A 14,277-nucleotide genomic window follows, 5' to 3' on the forward strand; every position below is an offset into this window, starting at 1 on the left:
AAGCTGTATGAGAAATCATTAATGGACAATAGAAGAACAATGTAGCTTTTAAATAATACTGCGACGGAAGAAGCTATGGATGTTGACAGGTAGGATACATAAGAAGAATGTGCAGGCAAATATGATGAAAAACATTAAGCGTGTTTCTTTTCAGAAGCATTTAATATACATGTATATGGCCTAGACTTATCTTTTTAATAGAAGCAGGACTGAGTTTCAACTTATAAACAAAGGAATAAAAGTAACTTCCAAACTTACATAGTGAAAAAACAAGCACAATGATCCATTAGGAATAGCTACCGTACCAGAAACCAGTCTCTTTAAAACGGGTTTAAAGCCATGTTTAGATAAAGATGAGACTATAGTTTGACTGTTTTAACACTAAGAAAGACAATTTTAAAACTCATGACGATTGGATGCCATATTCTGTGAATGGAGCACACATTGACTATTGTGTATGGGAAGTACTACTGAGAACGGCTGGAGAAGCACAATTTAAACACTCTAAAGGGAAGTCATTATCTCTTGATGACATGTGGAAGAAATTTGACAATTATCTATTAAAACATTGGCCTCTTGGTATAAGTGTTGCCGTATGATTTTAAATAGTGTTGTACATTATGAAAAAAATACAATTTAGACCTAGACTTTTCAAATATTTAGAATATATTTAGAAAATTCAACAGTTAAAAAGATAAGGTCGTGTGCTCGATATTATGCTAGACTGATTTGAAAAAGTTTGACATCACACAAGTTTTCTTAACGGGATTCTATGGGAAAATCCTAATTTTGATAACATTTACGGAAATAGAATTTTTTTCTACCATGCAGATTTTAATGAAACTTCTAACAGTCGTAAATAAACACATGGCCTATAATATGGTGAAATAGAATGTATAGGTCCACGAGCTAGTTTATTTAGATATTTGCCCATGATTGAGAGGTTCCGCATATTTCTAACTGAATATAAGATATTATTTTGGGAATTATTCAACGTGTCAGATATGTAAGTATCATTTTATAACAGTTTTTACTGTTTTAATATATTCACATACCGGTTGCCATTTCATATATTGATTTTCATTTTCGTAAGCCGAATCCAGGCTTTATTATATGTTAGCCGGTGAATGTTACGTTTCGCCATTACATCCGGATTATCAGGCATGCAGAACTACCTTAATTATCTCAAAGATTTCAAATCTGACAATGGTTGCATTAGACAAACAAAAAAATTATAATTTATTTGTCTCAAATGTAAAGAAAACACCTTTCGTGTATTGATATATTGTTTACAAAACATTTTAGTTCCGTCAATTATTGTTATAATATTATAATTATAATTTATATTTATATTATTATAATTATGACTACTACTATTATGTCAAAATGATATATGTACCTAATATAAATTTTGAATTTTAATGAGCTTCCTTATGCGTGGAATGTAACAGATCACTTATAGATCATATGTGTATCTTATAATGTACGTGATGACATTAGCTTTTTCGGTAGTCCAAGAACGATCCTAATTTCATCATAATTTCTTATCTCTTGGTATTTGGAATTTTAGTTTGTGTTAGGATTATCTCTCAGACTGGCATAAGTACAAAATGGTATATAAGATATGAAGTTATTTGTTTTTAAACATTTAACCTTTTTAGTTTTTCTTGGTTCAAATTAGGTACGAACATTTCTTTTTGTATTTTATGCTTTCTTTATCTAGAAATTCTTAAGATCAAACTTATTATGATATTTATTTTCTACTTTTTAAAGTTTCCTTATGCCCATATTTCTTACTGAGGAAAGAACAATTATACTGCGCAGTATCTATGTAAACACGAATTCGTATTGCTGTATGTATAAACAGTATTTTTGTTCGATAGAAAAAGTACAGTCTTTAAATGAAATGAGCCGTGCCATGAGAAAACCAACATAGTGGCTTTGCGACCAGCATGGATCCAGACCAGTCTGCGCATCCGCGCAGTCTGGTCAGGATCCATGCTGTTCGCCAACAGTTTCTCTAATTGCAATAGGCTTTGAAAGCAAACAGCATGGATCCTGACCAGACTGCGCGGATGGGCAGGCTGGTCTGGAACCATGCTGGTCGCAAAGCCAATATGTTGGTTTTCCCATGGCACGGCTCAAATGTGTAACTAACCACGGTGAGTTAGTACCGTTAAGACATTGGCAATTTCTAAAACTGTTACTATATGATAATTGATTTGAATATAGTTGTATATTTACATTTAGTTTTTGTAATTATTGTATGTATTTTATTTAACCTGGCAGGGCAGAGTTAATCTCTGACTTATGCAAAGAATGGTAATCTAAAAAAAAAAAAATAAATAAAAAAATAAACCGAACAAGATACGTATCAACGATACATTGGTTACTGTGTAAGGTAGATGGCCACCTAATATACTACATATCCTGTAGACGTCGCGAAACTGTGCGCCGCCAGGTCGATTAAACGCACAATAGCTAACTTAAATACATTTGATGAGCATTTTCGACTTTCAAAGTTAATGTCCACAGATAAAATGTTTCGATCAAGGAAGTGCATAGTATATTTAAGTGTCAAATGAATACTTTCATTTCTTTGCATTACTTGATATTTTTAAAGCGGAAATTTCTTAACATTAAATGTATGGATTTTTCTAAGTGTTCATTTGAAGCATGATCTATTTCGCATCAATCGTTATTCCATTACAAACTATCATATCATATTGTTATATCTATGGTACTCTCCTATCATCGCCGTCATACCATCCTGTTATTTCTGTATTACTGTACTATCATAGCTATAATATAATCCTGCTATCTCTAATTGTATTGACCTATCATCGCCATCCTGTCATCCCGTTATCTGTATAGTATTATACTGTATTAGCTATTATAGCACAATCCTGCTATCTCTGGCCGCTTTGTCCAATCATCGCCATCCTACCATCCTACTGTCTTATTTTCGTCTTCCTACAATCATACCCATTATTGGACTATGCGCGATTTGTCTTTTAGGTAAATATCACTGGAATTGAATTGCAACAGCTAAATTTAGCTTCATCAATGGAAACGCAATTTGACTGAATATATAATGTTAACATAATTATATGAATTTGTTTAATTTTTTTTTCCATATTAATCGTGAGTATCACCAAATGCTTAAACAAGCTACGTCTGCACCAAAAGATAAAAATGAAGAAAATCGTTAACTCAATACTTTGTTGATTTTCAGATCTATCTCGTTGTACTGGTATCTCTTTCGACCATTACCAGCAGTGAAATTTCGTCTGCAAGTTCACATGGTAGTATATGCTGTCATATTATAGACATTTGGATTTATTTTTCTGTCATTTAATTCGTCTCATTTGTTGATCTGTATTAATAAGCGTTCAGACAATTTTCTTTATTTTGTTATCACTAAATTGTTACACATACACCTCTATTTATGATTACATTGATTGGCCTCTTCTGGTTTGGAAACGACTGGCTATTGTCTGGTATACATATTCGTTATTCTATGACTATTTCTGAAATATTCCACAAGATGACATATTTCAGATCAGTTCGACAGTTTCTTAAAAGGCGGGCTATTCAAATCACTCTGCATCCGTCGTCCGTCGTCCGTCCGTCCTTCCGTCCATTAACAATTTCTCGTTATCGCATCTCCTCAGAAACCACTGGGGGTGTTTGGGGGTGGGGAGGTTGACCAAACTTTGTCAGAATGATATATTGGAACCCTAGTTGTGTCCCCCTGAAAATCAGACTGGTTTAACAATTTTTAAATGAGTTATGGCTCTTTGTTTAATTATATATTTTACATTGATTTATATAGGGAAAAACTTTGAAAATCTCCTTGTCCAAAACCACAGGGTTAGGGCTTTGATATTTGGTACGAAGCTTCATCTAGTGGTCTTCTACCAAGATTTTCCAAATTATTTCCCCAGGGTAAAATATGGCCCCGCCCCGGGGGTCACATGGTTTATATAGACTTGTATAGGAAATTTGTTTGAAAATCGTTTTGTCCAAAACAACAGGGCCTAGGACTATAATAATTTGTATGTAACATCATCTAGTTTTCCTCTACTAAGATGGTTCAAGTTATTCTGCTTGGGTCAAATAAGACTCCGCCCTAGGGGTCACATGGTTACATATGAAAAAACGTTGAAACTTTTCTTGTCCAAAACCACAAAGCCTAGGGCTTTTATATTTGTCATGTAGCATCATCTAGTGGTTTCAACCAAATATGTTCAAATTATCCCCCTAGGGTCAAATATGGCTCCGCCCTGGGGTTCATATGGTTTATATAGACTTATATAGGGAAAAAACTTTAAATATCTCTTTGTCCATAACCTACAACATTCTAATTTGGGCCACATGTACACTTATGGGTGGCTAGATGAACCTTAACATGAGTTGACATTGATCTTAACCAAGTGCCCTACTTTCACATTTCTGTAACAACAGCCTTCAAATTTGGACCATATGCATAGGTTTGTGTACTGAAATAAACTTTGACCTTAAAATTGACCTAGAGACCTACTTTCACATTTTTGATGGTACAGGCTTCAAATAAATTTGGACCACATTCATATTGTTGTGTTCTGGAAAGAAATTCGAACTTGATTTCGAGCTAGTGACCTTCTTTCACGTTTCTCAAGCTACATCCGTCAAATTCGGACCACCTGCATAAGGTTGTGTACCGAAATAAACTTTGACCTTGACATTGACCTAGTGACCTACTGTCACATTTCACAAGCTCAAGTTTTCAAGTTTAGACCACATGCATGGACCACATGCACAGTTTTATGTACCGAAATGAACTTTGATCTTGATTTTGACCTTGAGCTTGTCTTGAAATTTGGAACTTTCAAAAATAGCTCAAATGTGGCCGCCAAGATCACTATGTGATGGCTTTTTTTGTTTGTCTTACTTATCGGGCTGTCTTTTTCTTAAAAAGAGGGTTTCTCTTTGAATATTAGACAATATCATTGGTTTTACTCATCATTTTAAGAATACGGAGGGTGGTAATACGGACCTTTTTATATTTCAAATTAAATTTGTTTAGTTTTGATTCTTTTTTCATCAAAAATGGGTTTTCTGTAAGTTGTAGACACAAAGATTAAACGGAATTCAATTTTGACTTTATGTTTTGATAGATTGTAACATAGTTATAGTATATAGTATTTTATAACTGGATTTGGCAAAATAATGTTATAAGTCATCAAAACCTTGATTAGGTGAAACAGTAAGTGCGATTTGTTTTAAAACCTTTCCATAAGATGTAAAGTAATTAAACTAGTCACTTCCTGACATTATCCGCAATTCTGACATTTTCACAGAAAACATGACATTAAGGAGCGAAACCAGTTCTAGGACTTACCTAAAAATTAAATTGAACCTTATTAAAAAGACTTTCGAGAAAAAACAACACATTGTTTTTATACTTTTACCTAGTTCTGAACAGACGCCGAGAACCAGGCCCAATGTCTTTAATCTAAAGGTCAAAGCCGTGGAAAAGTATAAATTCTAGTTATGTCAAATCGATTGAAGGGGCTTAACTTGTGTTCATTACGCTGATCGCTACTTCCGAGATTTCCCGCCAGTTCTCGCTCTCGTACTAATGTATTGCGGAAAATGCGGTCAAATTTAACTGTCGCTTTGATTCAAACCCACGGCCTACTGATCTGTTCGGCGTCTACACTCGCACAACTTTTTCTATCTTCAGTCACACTAGAACGAATTTATCGAATATAACCGTTATAAATGAATAACCATACGAGGTCTTCAAAGGTCACCCTATAGTCACTTACTCTGTTTGGTTAGATTGTAGCCATTTTTAATTTCGTATCAAAACCTACTAAAAGTTGCAACGTATAAAAAGCTTTAGCGTCAAAATTTCTTAATAAATTATATATGCCATCATTGCAAATTTACATAATGGTTACTACGTCATTATCTCTTTTATTTCTATGACAGGGACCTTTGGCAGGGATTTCTTTGTAGGAATCCTCGGACCATGGCAAATAATTCGCAGTGGAAATGCCACGCTGCAAATTACATCAGAAAACACTACGGACACTGTAAATATACATGTTCCGTATCTAGGGATAAATACCAGAAGAAGATTTGTTGGACATTTCGAGTTCAGCATACCAAATTTAATTATACACGGTACAAATAATACTGTTTATCACCGGGGCATTCACGTAACAACTGATATTGATGTGTCACTTGTAGTTATAACATCTCATAACAGTGATTGGAACGAGGCACGTGAATCATATTTAATTATTCCGAAGTCTATGATATCAAGTTCTTACATTATATCGTCATATACATCCGGCTCATTCTGGAATAGTAATTTCCTTATAGTGGCAACTGAAAATGAAACTGTCGTAAATATAACAATTAATACAGAGAGTAGTTTACCTATGACGGTGTCGATGAATAACATGGATACCTATTTCTATGACTCACAAAAAGACTTAAGTGGTTCAATAGTCAAGAGCAATAAACCTATTGCAGTATTTTCTGGACATGAAGCTACAGCAGTGCCATATGATTGTTATGATAAACATTTTATGGCTGAGCAACTGCTACCTATATCGACGTTTGGTCGCGAGTTTATTGTTCCTCCAATGCCACCTAAATCGGGATATGTAGTCAGAGTATACGGATCAGAACAAAATACAACAATTAGTTACACACTTACTTTGAGAAATGAGAAAAGACAACTCCGGATTCCTGGTCAGTTTCATGAAATTCTTGGTGAGGACAAGCCACTCAAAATTTATGCAAGTAAACCAGTGCAAATGGTACTTTACAGCACATGCTATTCATTTGACAGTGCTTATCATATTGGGGGATCTACTATGGCTATTATTCCTGCTACGCAACAGTATGCAAACACTTACTTCTTTACTGTATCCCCAATATTTGGTAACACTGATCATTACGTCGCCATTATGGCAAAATATAGAAACATTGAAGATGATCTGCGAATTAACGGGAAGCGATTTCAAGAGAACGTTCAAAGTAACGTAATGACATTTTATAAAGACACTTACATTGTAAGCATATACAAAATTCATGTTGGCGTTTATAAGCTGGAACACGTGAATGGACTTCGATTTGGAGCGCTGCAATATGGATTTGGGGGCAATGGAAAATCTTACAGCAATGTTCTAGGGCTGGTTACTGGAGGTATTTGTTTTGTATTTTAGTGACTGTCTACAATTATTTATACTATAGGATAGTTAAATGCACTGAGTGGTTTCAGTAGCGTAAATAAATAAATAAATAAATTTATGAATATATGAATGAATAAATAATGTTATATATGTAATCATTATAACACTTATTTCGCTGACTTTCTCTTACAGCCTGTCGAATAATAATATTTTAGACAGATAGATTTAGATATATCTAGGTTTTCATATTTTTTTCATAACGAGGCGATGTCCAAAACACTACTTTCAGCCACAAGGGTTCAAGGCAAGGTCATGTGATGTGATTTAATGTTAAATAGGGAATATATTGTTCGCCTCTATATCTTTTGAGTACCTTTTTCAAATTCTGTGAAGCTAAGTGTAGAACACAACATTCAGACTAGACGGTTCAAGGCCAAGACGTGTATAAATTGCAAATGAACAATAGTATATTATTTTGCATAAATGTTTCATATAGTGTAACAATATGCTGATTATAAATTCCTGCCATTTCGAGGTCAGTGTCGCACCTTGAAATTAATCTTGTTCACTGTGACATATTTAGCAATTATCTCTAGATCTACATCATACAATAGGACACAGAGTTCATTCATGTCTCTCTCAGATCAAGTTCATATTTATGTTGAAGATCAGAACAGTATTTTTGCAAATGTATTCTGGACACTGCAAAAATTCAATAACAGCCGTGACAGCTTTCACTGAATTAGATTAATCCACATTTCTATTTCCGCACTACCTTTATTGATTATTTACGAGTACACCGACCGCTTATCTCTACACAATTTCTATGTAAAAGTTCCTCGTCAGATTAAACAATGGTTTCAATACAAATGATAAAAGAAAATATATAAAAATATACATGTTAGAAAAGCTCAGATCTCTAGCTTTCTAATGGTGTATATCTTTAGAAAATCGAAAGTACTAGTATGACACACTGACAGTTTAAAAATAGCATTTTATATAGAATTTTAGCGTAACGATTTTATCTTTCAAACTGTTGTAACGTTTACATCTTTCAAACTGTTAAATGTTAATTTCAATTAAAAGACATGGACCTAATAATTCTAATATCTATATTCTCTTTGGGAATATTTGTGTTTTTAATGAAACAGGCATATTTCTCATTGGTATCATTATAGTAAATTTTAATAAAGCCGATGAAGGGTTGATGGTTTTAGTCAGAACAGAATTTCTAGCATACAATGTAACATGGATTCAAATGCTTTGAATGTTATACTGTTTCATGGAAGTGACTTGAATTTATACAGCGGAGTGGTTTATTGCGCATCAAATGCGGGTTTCAACCTTTCTGTGCTGTCAGTGTTTTAATTTGTTTTGTTTCTGCTTCTTAAACATCTACGTTTTAGTCAGGTTAATTCAAGGTTATGGTCTTCAGGAATATCCCATATGATCAAGATATATAAATATAATTTTATGTCAACTTAGCATACCTTTACCTGAATGAAGGATTATTTTATTAACCGTCGCATGTTTACGTACAGAGTTCAAGGGTTCAAGGTCATGATCATACAAGTAGCTCAAAATCAAGTAGACACAATAAAATGGATCTTGCAAATTGTTCATTGTGTCTGGCGTTGGAGCTGAGAAATATAATGTTGCGTGAGAAGTAACGATGTAGCCATTAATAGATTTTGGTTTTGTATACCATTTATGGTATAATTACAGTAATAGAATCAATTTCTGTTTCACTGTTTGCTACAGTACAAAATATACATAAATTAGGGATAACCAATTGCTATTCTAAAAGTCAGTATGGTATCAGCTACCAAAATTATTTGTTAATGATTGGGTTTTACAATCTGTTTTGTAAACGATATTTGTTGATATGATCAAAATAATACTATGCTTGTATTATTGCCGAATCGCCAAGTTTTTTCAGTTTAACACGTTTTCCATGGATATTCACCTAAATAAATAATAATAAAATACTGCATTTAAAATGATTCAAGAAATTATTTCAAAACGCCAAACTGAGTGGTAACAGACGGCACATTAACGTAACTGACACTCGAAACAAAAAAAAATAAGTCTACTCATGCTAGAAATACCGAGATACTAGCTCAAACATCTACGGATCGCGGGGGTCGTGAGTTGGATCCTCGGGCGAGAGGTATATTCTCCGCGATGAGTTGAAAACCTAAAACAAACAAACTAGCTCAAACTGTTGATTAAGGAGCATGCTTTTTATGGTTTTTTTCCCAACATTGATTTTTTTCTGTCTAATGAATTTTATGAACAGGATATCAGATTTTCAAATCTTTAGGGCCACTGGACCAAAGTAGGAGTATCCATATTTGGTATAATATGAATGCGTGAAGCAGTTATTATTTATTCATATAGATAATGTTTGCTATTGTCATTGTAGCATTAAAAATAGAAGGACTTGGTTCTATTTCTGTAAAACTATTCTTTCTACAACAAATATAATCTTTTAACATATCTTGAACAACAGTTTGTTCAAACTTGGACGAGTTGTAAAGTGCCTAGTTGTTAAACAACATAAATGGATCCATTTTAAAGTACCGAGTTATTAGACTACGACAATTGATCCGTCTTAGAGTACCGAGTCTTGAACTCGTTTAGACCTGACGAGTTAATGGATACTCTAGTCTAAAAATAATTGAAAATTGACCGTACTTTTTTACAGCCGATGGACTGACCTGCCTACAATGTAATGGTATAAGCATAACAAAACCGTGCAACAGAGTTACCAAATGTGCTCCAGGACAGGTAATATGTAATGTTGTCATAAAATATGTGCAGTTTGTGATTTTTTTATTAAAACGATATTATACGATCTTTTAAAAACTTCAATGCTGACACTGCAGTGATTTGATGATATTATTCATTTTATCAAATATTCAATAAAACAATCTATGAAAAAGCATGGTAGCTTTAGCTTAATATTTTGAACAAAGAAAATATCATTTGGCTGCTTAATTTTGAGCTAAAGCAGAGTTGAATTATGTTCGTAATGAAATATGTTATAGTGGATGAGCTGAAAATATTTGCTTTGTTAACGGTGGACGAATAAAATATTCGTTTCATGAGTAGTATAACTGACGTAGCATATGTAAGGCCGAGTAATATCATCGCACAATATGAATTTCACGCAAGCTAAAAAGGAGCATGTGTATGTGATAAATTGTTTTCCGTTTCACTTGTCAATGAACGCATAAAGACGCTTCTCGAGATGAATTAGGAGTATATAGTAAAGGGTACAGAATTTGTAATCTGTGATTGGCTGCTTGCCTTATCTTGTGTGGTATGGTAAAAACTATTTAGATCACGAGCTGAAATGAATACACTCAATATGTTGAAATTTTATATTAAAGGCCAAAGATGTTGTTGTGTTTGCCGTGAATGCTTTCCAAATATATAGAAAAATGTGCGTTTTTTTTTAAATATTGATAAATACGACGATAAAGTTTGCATGAAAAGTATATAGCATACAGATGTATAGGTTTAATAATGTAATAAAACTATATAATGGCAGTCATAGACGAATTGTAGCGAGAACAGCTTGTTCTTCATAATAGGATGCTAGTTTTATGGTATTTTTAATACCATTTATTCTGTCGTTTGGCATAAAATAGTGGCAAAGATTTTGGAACATTTACAAACAAACATTATTGAAATGCATCTGTACAATTCTTTTCAAATCATATTTTTTTCGACACATCTTGATCTTTCCAGGTTTGTTTGATTGAGAAATTCATAACTCATTACGGACAAATTCTGTATAATATGGATTGTTCAGATGCCAAGGTAAGATAATTATTAATTCATTTAGAATCAAATCAATTATTGTATGAAACTTTGCTACATATTTTAATCCAATTTAAATAACTTACGGACAATGCGATCTAAACTTCTCATTTATTTAATATGAGCGCATTTCATTACCCTAAGTATCATCATTAGAGTGATTTACTGTTTAAGGTAGTTCCGCTCGGTTCAAAAACATTTCTGAAAAGTAGAATTTTATTAAACCTTCAAAAATAAGATCAGGAAATTTCGTCTGGTACAAACTGGGTTAAGTGCTATATTTAGCCATACTGATTTCAAAAATGGACAATTTTGTTTACTTTTTGTGAAAAGACATGTAGATTTTGAAACTACACACAGTGCTTAATCAACGTATGTTCAAGTAAAACTGTATAGGCTCGTTTGTTTATTTTGGTATATTTGCCCATGAGCTAGCAGAACTGCAACTTTCTAACTTATTTCATGACATTGCTTAGAGTGTTTCGCCCGCCATCACATAAGTGATACAATTTAGTTTCAGTTGCGAGCTGTGTACTTCGTTTTTGTAGATGTACGATTATTGCAAAAAGTCTTTATAAAGCAAATTATATTTGTGCGTTTATTTACACTCGACATTTCGAAACAACGTAAGATATTGTGCAAACAGCAAAGATTAGTTTTTGTTTCGGTATGCGAAAGGCGTAGTTTTAAGTAAGCACTGTTTATCAAACATTTGTTTGATACACACCAAATGACGTCACCTAGAGGCAATCCCCTTTTAGATTTAATCTATATTTAACATTTTAGAGTTTTCCCCTCAATATACTTCTTAATGTACGATATCTTGTAAAGTTCAGATAAAAAGTTCATTCAAGTATAAACGTATGCAAATGTGACAAATTTGCTGATAAATGTAGACTTGCAGAAGACCTACACCATACAAGAGAGTTACTTTAAATGTGAAAATGTTGTATTTCAATATTCCGGTTTTTTACATCTTGCAGTGTACGTCCACCAGCCGGCCAGGGTCCACTCCAGTTTGCCAGTATTGTTGTGACAATGACCTCTGCAATTCATATTGCAACGTGACAAATCATGTTCAACCTGAAGTAACAGTAGTTGGTAAGTTTTTGCAACACAGTGTTTCCTTTCAGAAAAACTGAAAAGTTTAACATAATTTAAAACTAATATAGACTGATATTGTTGTAATTAGAATTTTAATATTTCTCATTAAATAAAAAAAAGTTATATTCTAAATTATAGGTTGACCAAATCAACATCGTGACGGCTAAGACATTCCAGTTTGATTCGACAGCATGCATGTATAATAACTATGGTGTATGAATACATTCTCATTTGCAATAATTTGTTTGTTACCTTTTTATATCGCTATATCATAATGTTGCTGTTGTTATTTTGAAAGCTTTGTCGACTACCTAAAAAGTAAAAATTATCCAAAATAAAAAAGTAGGTTTTTGAAAATGGTGGACAACTTTCGAAACACTTGAAGTGGTCTTACATGCGCAATAATAAACTAGCCATAAAAATGGGACTATTTTCACGAGAAAAAATATTATAGTTTCAAATTTCAGAGAATATGGCATTGAAAGCCAAGATAGTTTTAGCTTCACTTACTTCCCTCTTAGAAACACATAATACTTATGTCAATGCATGTTTTTATTTTCTTCAAATTGTTTGGTCGATCGCACAGAAAGAGTTCAAATATATATACCTGCATACGTTTATGTCAGATTTATATTAAAAATAATATGATATTCTTTCATATTATGATAGCATTGAATATAGAAAGTGGTTAACGAAAAAACATGATTTCTTTACAATGGCTTGACTATATAGGTGGAATCACTAAGTATAAAATGAAAACTTACTTTTATATCAATAAATTAAAAATTAAAAAGATCAATGTATCCAGTTGTGGAATAATGAGTGTAGTGGCAGTTCAAATCTCATGTAGATAATTTTCACACTCGATTGAATGATTTCAGGAAAGAACTATGATTTCAACATTTCACAAATGCTACCTCTGACTTCCCGTCCCCTACAATACGGACAGGAATTAATTCACAAAGGAGTATTACGTTACCTAGGTTTTCTTTTAACATTAGTGGAGAATAAGTACCTTTGACACTTAAATATCCCGTACCGTTTTGCACATTTCATACACCATCAGCAGAATTACGAAACAATAAGTGAGCGATACAGATTCACTGGGCCTCTTAAAGTATCCGTGTCATGTTTACCCTTCTCATTGCCCCTAATCTGACAGAGGGGGCACCCTGGGGTCTTCCTTCACCATCAAAAGCTGGAAAGTCGCCATATGACCTATAATTATGCCGGTGTGACGTTAAACGAAACAAAAACAAAGAAAGCAACGTTTCTCACAACAATTAAGTTCTTTTATTTCTTATATGAGTATAGATGTTTAAATATTTTCCGTCCAACTCCAGAACTGCTATACATAACAAAACAGAAATGTTAAACACCTTTATACATTCGACTGTCCGTAAACATTTGCTTCAAGCGACAGCTCCTATGATAATATTAGGTCAAAATTCATAAAACTTGGGGCAGGTGTTAATGTTGTTCAAACGGTTTTGCCCGGATGCAAATAAAGAAGAGGTAAAAATATAAAAATCATCAAATTACAACTCCTTTATAATTAACGGCTTGTCAGATTTCAAAATAATTTCATAGTAATCCTCTACAATATTTTTCCAAATTAATGTAATTTGTCTAAACATGGTCGTCAGGAGGTGTGGTTATTCTTTTTCTATATGCTGCTGGCCTAATTTAAAAATAGCGTATATAAATGATCTACCTCCTACCAATATGGATCAGATGTTTATTATTTTTCAAAATTATGGCCATCAGACCTCGCCGTATTTTCTATATGTATATAGATGAAAATATAAACATTTTCTTGCGGGATTTTAAAATAATTTTGCCCAAATATTCCTTGAGAAAAGCAAAGATAGTTATAGGTTATTAGCTCTGTATCGTGAAATAAAAACGAGTTCTTCAGCGGAAATATATTCCGCTGAAGAACGAGTGCAAATTTCCGATGCAAAGATAATAACCTTTTTATTATGTAATAATTGAAATTATTCCGACTTGTGGAAAAGCATGGCCACCAGAATGAAAAAGTTTCAACTGAACTTGAAGGTCAGTTTTGAAAATTATTTGGTAGAAATGATTCTTGATATACATACCTTTATGAGCTGTAGTCATCATGAACTCTTATGATTATACTGTTCAT

General features: G+C 33.1%; 1 protein-coding gene across 1 annotated transcript; it reads left to right on the plus strand.

Annotated features, from left to right (window-relative positions):
* The first annotated feature begins 1,569 nt into the window (after window positions 1-1,569).
* On the plus strand, window positions 1,570-12,381 carry LOC123547107 (uncharacterized). The gene is made up of 7 exons (XM_053552043.1): window positions 1,570-1,613; window positions 3,236-3,305; window positions 5,980-7,206; window positions 9,901-9,983; window positions 10,950-11,021; window positions 12,005-12,122; window positions 12,264-12,381. Exons 1-7 carry the CDS (start codon window positions 1,611-1,613, stop codon window positions 12,266-12,268), a joined length of 1,578 nt encoding a protein of 525 aa, XP_053408018.1. The 5' UTR covers window positions 1,570-1,610; the 3' UTR covers window positions 12,269-12,381.
* The last annotated feature ends 1,896 nt before the right edge of the window (window positions 12,382-14,277 follow it).

This window comes from Mercenaria mercenaria, chromosome 9 (genome assembly GCF_021730395.1).
Source record: "Mercenaria mercenaria strain notata chromosome 9, MADL_Memer_1, whole genome shotgun sequence".
Lineage (NCBI taxonomy): Eukaryota > Metazoa > Mollusca > Bivalvia > Venerida > Veneridae > Mercenaria > Mercenaria mercenaria.

Coding starts and splice junctions, on each gene's coding strand:
- LOC123547107 (XM_053552043.1), top strand. Junction 7,207..9,900: donor TCTAGGGCTGGTTACTGGAG/GTATTTGTTTTG, acceptor ACTTTTTTACAG/CCGATGGACTGACCTGCCTA. Junction 9,984..10,949: donor CCAAATGTGCTCCAGGACAG/GTAATATGTAAT, acceptor TGATCTTTCCAG/GTTTGTTTGATTGAGAAATT.